Source organism: Lycium ferocissimum, unplaced genomic scaffold, assembly GCF_029784015.1.
Source record: "Lycium ferocissimum isolate CSIRO_LF1 unplaced genomic scaffold, AGI_CSIRO_Lferr_CH_V1 ctg5028, whole genome shotgun sequence".
NCBI classification, from domain to species: domain Eukaryota; kingdom Viridiplantae; phylum Streptophyta; class Magnoliopsida; order Solanales; family Solanaceae; genus Lycium; species Lycium ferocissimum.
This window is the reverse complement of record NW_026725841.1, coordinates 40,012-49,017: the sequence shown is the minus strand read 5'-3', so window position 1 is coordinate 49,017 and position 9,006 is coordinate 40,012. Positions and strand designations below refer to the sequence as shown.

The window sequence follows — 9,006 nt, the reverse complement described above, 5'->3', positions numbered from 1 at the left end:
TTACGTTTGTGAATTTTAATTTCTGGGTGTGAAAAAAAATGGGATATCTAAGTAGTGTAGCTGTAGAATTTACCTTTTTCTTTCATTTTCTTGATCATTATTGAAATTTGTGAACTGGGTTTTTGTGGAAACAAAAATCCTTCTGCATTTGTTTGTGGATTTTAGTTTATGGGTGTGATAAAATGTGATCTTTATGTAGTCTAGTTGTGGAGTTGTTTTTACTTTCATTTTCTTGGGATCATCCTTCAAGTTGAGAATTGGATTTTTAAGGAAAGAAAGGTTCTTCTGCATTTGCATGTTTTTGTTTGTGGATTTTAGTTTGTGGGTTTGATAAAAATGGGAACTTTATGTAGTCTAGCCATGGGATTGTTGTTTTTCTTCCATTTTGTTGAATCATTCTTGAAAGTCTGGGTTTTTGTAGAAAGAAAATATCTTCTGCATTTGTTTGTGGATTTTAGTTTATGGATATGATAAATATGTGATCTTTATGTAGTCTAGCTGTGGAATTGTTGTTTTTTTCCGGTTTTCTTGGATCATTCTTCAAACCAGAGAACTAGATCTTTGTGGGGAAAAAAATCGTTTGCATTTGTTTGTGGATTTGATAAAAATGTGATCTCTATGTAGTCTAACCATGGAATTATTCTTTTTCTTGGATCATTCTTCAAAGCAAAACATTGGGTTGATGGGGAAACTGATACTTTTCTCTTTTTGTATGCATTTCTCCTGAAATTTGCTATTTGAATTTTGATTTTGATGTTATGCTCGTGTCACGTAGGATATTCAATGGATACTATAGATAAAAGTTGGATGGATCTTCGAAGATCCACCAATGAGTATGATCGTGGAGTGAATTATTTTCTTGATAAGGCATTTGAACGAGCTTCTCAAGGAAATGAAATACTATGCCCTTGGAAAAGGTGTTTTAATCTGTATTGGCATACTCGAACGGAGGTGGAGAATCACTTGTTTGGTTATGGATTTGTTAATGGATACACCAAATGGGTTTTCCATGGAGAAGGGTTTTCTTCAACAAATATGTCGCATCCAACCAATGATGATGAAACTTCCGACATGCATGACGATATCGACGGACTACTTTATGATACTTTTAGGAATGTAGAAGGTGATCTGAGGCATGAAGGAGTTACAGAGGGACCATCTGAAGATGCAAAGAGATTTTTCAAATTAGTTGAGGAAGGGAAACAAGAGTTGTACCCAGGGTGTAAGAATTTTTCTAAGTTGAGTTTCACCATTCGGTTGTACTTGTTTAAATGCATTCACGGGTTGAGTAATGTAGCCTTTTCAGACTTGTTAGACTTGATAAAAGAGGCATTTCCATTTGCTCAGCTACCCGAGTCTTTCAACAAGGCAAAAAAGGTGATAAAAGATTTGGGTCTTGGTTATGAGAAAATTCATGCATGCCCTAACGACTGCATGCTATTTTGGAATGACAATGCGAAGAAAGATAATTGCTCTATGTGTGGTTCTTCTAGATGGAAGAATGTTCGTGATGATTTGACTAATAAGAACACTAAAATCCCAGCAAAGGTTTTAAGGTACTTCCCTTTAAAGCCTAGGCTTCGTGGATATTTATGTGTTCGAAACATCCGTAGCCATGAGATGGCATGCTACTGAATGACCCAAAGATGGGAATTTAAGACATCCTGCTGATGGGGAAGCTTGGAAGGATTTTGATTCATTGCACCCGAATTTCTCTAAAGATCCTCGTAATGTTCGATTGGGTCTTTCAAGTGACGGTTTCAATCCATTCCGAACCATGAGCATTTCCCATAGTACATGGCCAGTTATGTTAATGAACTATAATTTGCCACCATGGATTTGCATGAAGCCGGAGTATATAATGTTGTCAATGATCATTCCAGTCCATCATCTCCTGGAAACGATATAGATGTGTACCTACAACCACTAATTGCAGAGTTGAAAGAACTATGGGAAACAGGAGTGGAAACATATGATGCGAAACTAACCAAACATTTCTAACGCGTGCAGCTTTATTGTGGACAGTTAGTGATTTTCCAAAGACTATCAATGCTTTCCGGATGGAGCACCAAGGGGAGATGGGCATTCCTCACCTGTAATTATGATACTTGCTCTCAATATCTCAAACATAGTCGTAAGATGTGTTACTTGGGTCATCGAGCATTTTTACCTCCTGATCATCCATTTCGAAGAGATAAGAAATCATTTGATGATAAAGAGGAGCATAAAGCTTTCCTACTCCTTATCAGGCATATAAGTGCTTGAAGAGCTACGTGAATTCAATAATGTCTTTGGAAAGGGCCAAAAGAAACGATCTCGGAAGAATGATGGTCCATGGAAGAAAAGATCCATATTTTTTGAATTGCCATATTGGGCACATAACAAATTGAGGCACAATCTTGACGTGATGCACATAGAGAAGAATATATGTGATAGTTTGCTTGGGACTTTGTTGGATGTACCTGGAAAGTCCAAAGATCATGTAAATTCTCGCTATGACTTGCATGAGATGGGGATACGCAAGGAGCTTCAACCATTAAAAGACGATAAGAATGGTAAAATTCATCTGGCTAAAGCTTGTTTCTCTATGAAACCAGAGGAGAAAAGGTTGTTTTGCATTGTTTTAAAAAATGTCAAATTACCAAAAGGGTGTGCCTCTAATATATCACGTCGTGTGCAAATGGATGAGATGAAAGTATCAGGATATAAGAGCCATGATGCTCATTTCATAATGCAGTACTTGCTTCAGGTTGCGGTTAAAAAAGTGCTACCCAAGAATGTGTCTTTTTTTTGATTAGGTTGGGGAATTATTTTAGAACCATATGTAGTAAGGTTATAAGATGAAGAGATCTTGATAAAATGAAGGCTGAAATCATAGATATAGCATGTGACCTTGAAAAGATTTTTCCTCCAACCTTTTTTGATATAATGACACATTTGCCTATCCATTTAGTAGATGAAATTAAGCTTGGGGGTCCGGTTCATTTGCGTTGGATGTATCCTAATGAGAGAAACATGTGTAAGTACAAGGGGTTCGTTCGGAATCGATCTAATCCAGAAGAATCAATAGCAGAGAGTTTTTTGGCAGAAGAGTGTTTGACCTTTTGTTCGAGATACCTACATGATGGGGTGAAGACAAGATTTAGTAGGTATCGTACCGAGGATGAAGATGTTCAAACAAAGGGAAATGATTTTTCACATATATTTCCTAAGACAGCCATCCGTTTGGAAGTAAGAGTTAAAAGGAAAGGCAAGACATTTGACATGGATAGTCATCATGGGTTGAAGCACATCGGTATGCTTTGTTCAATACCGGAGATGAACAAGTAGAGACGTTTATCAAGTAAGAAAAACAACATTTGAATTTTGAACTTTATTTATTATGATAATGTGTTTTAAATTTCATTTTTATATACCTAATGATTAATATAGCATACATTCTTGCAGGGAACATAAGAGTATAATTAATAAATGTGTTAGAGGAAATGCATGGGTAAAAGCACGAATTCATAGTCGAGAATTTGATGAATGGTTAAAGGAGAAAGTTAAAAAAGTTAAAGTGCCCAATCATATAATATGGCTATCTTATGGGCCTAATGTAGTGGCCAGAAGATATACTGGATATTTCATCAATGGATACCGATTTCATACGATGAAACGGGATGCCTCATGCAAGACTCAAAATAGTGGAGTGAGTTTGTTAGCAACGACTGATAGTTTTGCTAGTGCCAGAGACCAAAATCCCGTTGATGGAATGGTTACCTATTATGGAGTTATTCAAGATATCATTGAGATTGATTATTGGGGTTGTTTTAGTGTTGTGCTATTTAGATGTGATTGGTTTCATAATGAAGTCGATGGCTATAGGTTGTCTCGGGTATACTTCAATAAAAAATGCAGCACGGACGACCCTTTTGTACTAGCATCTCAAGTGCATCAAGTTTTTTATGTGGAGGATCCAATTGAGAAAGGGGTTTATTATGCAAGAAATAAAGTCCCGGTTGATTTGTATGAATTGGAGGAAGAGAATTGTCCTAATATTGAAGAAACATTTTGGAGGGAGCCTAATGAAGACATTGGCTCATCAGAAAGATTACTCGATGTTGATGTCAGATGGTCGAGAGAAGATCTCCCTGTTGATATCATTGATGTGTCTTCCCTTGCACAACATTCACAAGACGTATCTATGGAAACATCGAAAGAGGAGGATGACTTCGATGATACCGATTGGGATTGGATGGAGCTCGATGATTGACAAAGGATCTTTTGAACTTGTACAAATATATACCCTTCATCAATTTTTGTAGTGAATAATAAATTCCCTTTTATAATGATGTGATTTTTTTTTTTTTTTTTTTGAGAAACCACCCAGTTCCAAAATCAGAACTTGGGTGGTATTTTATTGATAAGCAAAAGAATACAAATGAGGACATTTCCAGTTTTAATGCATGCACTGTACAGTAAGGTAACCTAAATGATTCTATATGATGCATGATCTAGGGGAAGGGGCCTTATACTAGTGATTGAATCTAATCGTGATGCATGAGCCTAAGTACAGAATCTAGTTAACACTTATTTTTAGTTAGTGTTAACTATCCTCTGTATTACATAAGGAAACTAATGCACATTATACTATTCTAACTACTCAGCAGCCAACAATTCAAGGAGGGTCAAAGTTATACAGTTTATTGCTTTGTGTTTTGGCTCTAATACTTGGTAATCCCCACCTATCCATGTTTATTATGCCTTTTACTTGTCTTGGAAGAGCCTGATATTCATTATAACCAACTGAACTGCTATGGGAGTGACTGATCATTGTAATCTTTCTTTCGCATATTCATTTTGAGAAAATTATTTTTATTGGTGAGAAACTTATTAAGTCTTTTTTTCTTATATTCATATGCAGTATCCATATTTCTGCAATATCTCTGAGGAATCTTTAACTTCACAGGAGACCAACAAAAATTTGGATTCTAGTCTTTCACTCTATCTCTCGCTTATTTTCCTTCAAATCTAGGAACAAGAAGCAAAACTTTGTTATCATGTTATTGATAAAAGATATTTCTTTTCTTCTCGCGTAAACGGATGCGCGAGATTTTTTCCTTTCCTTTGTTATAATTATGTTGGACTTCAAAATATTTAGTCTATCTTTAATTTGACCTTTGAACTTTTTCATGTTTTTATCTTCTGTTGACTCAACCTTCATGCCAAGCTACTCTCAATTTATGTATTGAGCATATTCCTCATTCATTGAATCATCCAAAAAACTCATTACGCTTTTGCTCCTGCATATTTTTTTTTTTTTGGCAATACATTGTAAATATTATCATATCAACAGATTTCATATTAACCCCTAAGAAGAACTAGTTCCCTCAACCCCCAGATGGTGTTAAGCAGAACATAGCCTCAATTTCTAGTTACAGGTTCTGTCCAAAAAACCAGTACATTGCCTTGCTATTTTCTGACTTCTATACTTACTTATTCTTGCTATCACTCCAGCTTTATATGTTGAATTGTAAACTCTATATTTATATCTTGTCCCTTGAATATCTTGGCATTTCTAGCTTGCCAAGTGTGATATAGTGCACAGCTCCATGGCTTGCTGCCAGTACTTCTCTTTTAAACTTGCTCCAGTGTTTGGTGTTGACCTTCCGTAGAATTGAGTGAACCTGCGTCGGGACGCATTGTTATCCCCAGCCAACTCTGGATAGCTTGCCAAACCTCTTTTGCCTAGGCACAATCCAAAAACAAGTGTGTTGTCTCAGGCCTGTATGTTCCACACATAGTACACATAGATACTTTCCAACATTCTGAATTTCTGCATTTGTTGATAGCAGTCCCAAGTATCCACAACTAGCATGATAAGGAACTTATATATAAAAAGGCAAGACGTCGTCTCAAAACTATATATATATATATATATATATATATATATATATATATATATATCAAGACAACCTGTCTCCTGTGGAGTCACAACTACCAACATAATAACATCGTACATAAGCCGGCAAGGCTATCATAAAATGTGGGAACGCCCCAACTATATATACGCAAGCCGACAAGGCTATACTACATACAACATCCCAAAACATATATATATATATATATATATATATATATATATATATATATACATACGCAAGCCGACAAGGCTGCCACTACGAATGGGAACGTCCCAAAACATAAGTCATAGGTACACAACTGAACGACAACTATATACAAACCCACACATATGTCTACGTACCTCTAAGAGTAACAACAAGATTATATGACGGGACGGGGCCCCGCCGTACCCCCGGATAAACACATATATACAACAAAAGGATCTCGTACCAAAAAGCTAGGCTCCGGACAAGGGAGCACTCCAAGATAGCTGAATAGATATCCTAAGCTGGCGGATCACCAAAACGAGCGTCTGTACCTGCGGGCATGAAACGCAGCCCCCCGAAGAAAGGGGGTCAGTACGAGATATGTACTGAGTATATAAAGCATGAAATACAATAAGAAAGATCATAACTGAAGTAGGGATTCCAGGAGACAAGTATAATAGTCAAGAAGTCACTGTACCTGTACCTTACGAATGAAATCATGCATATCATTATCATATACCGTACCCGGCCCATTATGGGACTCGGTGAATAAAGTCGTGTACACGTATACCGTACCCGGCCCATCATGGGACTCGGTGCCATATCATATCATCGTATCATCATATCATTATATCATCATATCATCATATCATATATAGCGTACCCGGCCCTCTAGTGAGGGACTCGGTGGATAATGTAGTAAAATGTGCGTGATAACATACCCGGCCCGGGACTCGGTGGAAGATGTAACAACAATATGCACGAGCGAGTAGTGAGTAACCATATATGCATATAAATCATCATTTTGAGACTCAATAGATAAGTAGACTAATCAACGCTAGTATCACTCATAGTCATACAAGATCTCTTTGAATATCATTATGAACTATATCAAATAAAGCCTCGTGGATCATAGACATGTATCAAATTAATACGAAACAGCTTATGAAAGTTATGGTCATTAGTCATTATAAGTCTTTCAAGAATAGGAACTTTTATGTATCATTTACTATCCAATCATATAAAAGACTCGAGGGCAGTAGCTCGACTATTCTAAGAGTTCTAACATCAAGAAGTGAATAAGAATCATAAATCATGCTCGGAACTTATGAATAGAATTACCCCAAAGCTCATATCGTACATTACTTACGTCTAGGACATGCCAAAAGAAAGAAGGGATAGGCTTTACATACCTTTAGCGTTTACTCGCAACACAACACGTATACGCTGCCCAATAGTACCTCAACCTATATTAAGACGTCAAGAACTACGGTTAAGCTACGGGGAGATTCAAAACGTATTCTAACGTTAGTAACTCCTTTCTAGATAATTAGACGACGTTTCCCTTATATTCAAACCAACCACATACAACCAAGCCAACATCAATAATCATACGTTCAAGTACCAACCCGAGACTATTCAAACAAGACTCGAGAACACTCTGGACGACCCACACAATATTCCAAACAGCCCACATTCATAACATTCGATAACAATCCACATACGGCTACTACATATTCAAGTTACTATTAATGATCCATAGTCGTAACATTTTCATCTAAACAACCTTACAACAGCCCAACCAACACACAACACAACATATAATCTTAATTACCATTAATCTTCCAAGCTCAACAAGAACAACAACAACACATTAGACAACCCCTAACTAGTAACGTAAGGATGCCCGATAACTTCACGAACGTCTACGGACATGCCAAACAAACCATTTACGTTTATTATACATTCCTTAACACATTCTTTTCATCCAAATTCATGAACTATACCAACAACCACACGTTAACAACATTATTCATTTAAATGCAAGAAACTATACTAACACCATATTAACTTCTACAACAGCCCACAAACAATTACAACTCCAACTTGAACCATTAAATACCTTCATTCTCATCATAAAATCCATAACAACAACAACCAAAATACTAAGTAAAATTAGTTCACCATCTTCTACACAAAACAGCCCCTACACGGCTTCAACACCAACATACATAATTCCATGAATTTCATCCATATCTACAAATTACAACATTCAAACCACCCTTAATACATGTAAAAGAAGATTAAACCTTACCTTAACACTTGACTTCTCAACTTGGCTAGAATTTGTGAATTGAAATAATACTTGTTCTTGCTCCAATGACTACTTTCACGTTACAATATGCCTTCCAATTGGTTGAACACCTTGAAAAATCAATTTTTGATCAACACTGAAAGCTTGCAAAAAATCTCAACCCATGGCCGAGAGCCTCTCTCTCTATCTCTATAGTTTCTTTTTTTGGTTGAAGATGATAAATGGCTTCATTAGTCATCAATTTACTATAAATATGATGCCCTACAAGATGGACACATGTCCCACTCATGGCTCGAGCCAATCAAATTTGGCCATGCCATGGGTGGGGCCCACACGGCCACTAATGGCCAATTAATGAAATAATTAAATTTTTAATCCCCACTTAATAATCTAATCATGGTTAATTAACCCCTAATCTTCATTAATATTTCCATACCAATTAAAATTTATAAGCAACTTGTGCATTAAAACAAAATCGGAGGTTAAAAGTCTCTACCTCGTATCCCAAAATAGTCTTGTCCTTAAACTTATCGCGATTAGCTTAAAATATCCCAATGTACAAAAATACGGGATATAACATCCTTCCCCCCTTTAGAACATTCGTCCTCGAATGTTATACTAGTCTTACAGGGTCTTATAAGGACTTCGGGGGAGTCTCTTTTATAGCTATCACATATAGTTCATTTATCAATCAACATAACCAATTTAGGAGTTTAGATTACCTGTAGGCATAGGAAACAAGTAGGGATACTTATTCTTCATCTCCTCTTCGGCTTCCCAAGTCATCTCCTCCCTGTTATTGTTCCGCCACAATACTTT

The 9,006-nt window shown here is 36.5% G+C and overlaps 1 protein-coding gene across 1 annotated transcript; it reads left to right on the top strand.

The window, feature by feature from the left end:
* Positions 1–783: 783 nt before the first annotated feature.
* Positions 784–2,794, top strand: LOC132044618 (uncharacterized). Its single transcript, XM_059435113.1, has 4 exons — positions 784–1,556; positions 1,660–1,757; positions 1,850–1,962; positions 2,300–2,794. Exons 1-4 carry the CDS (start codon positions 784–786, stop codon positions 2,792–2,794), a joined length of 1,479 nt encoding a protein of 492 aa, XP_059291096.1.
* Positions 2,795–9,006: the final 6,212 nt, after the last annotated feature.

Bases quoted from the DNA above. Each gene is read 5' to 3' on its own strand.
- LOC132044618 (XM_059435113.1), top strand. From the start codon at position 784: ATGGATACTATAGATAAAAGTTGGATGGATCTTCGAAGATCCACCAAT. The intron at 1,557-1,659 runs GTACTTCCCTTT...TGGGAATTTAAG, and splicing joins ATCCCAGCAAAGGTTTTAAG to ACATCCTGCTGATGGGGAAG. The intron at 1,758-1,849 runs GTTTCAATCCAT...ATTTGCATGAAG, and splicing joins ATTGGGTCTTTCAAGTGACG to CCGGAGTATATAATGTTGTC.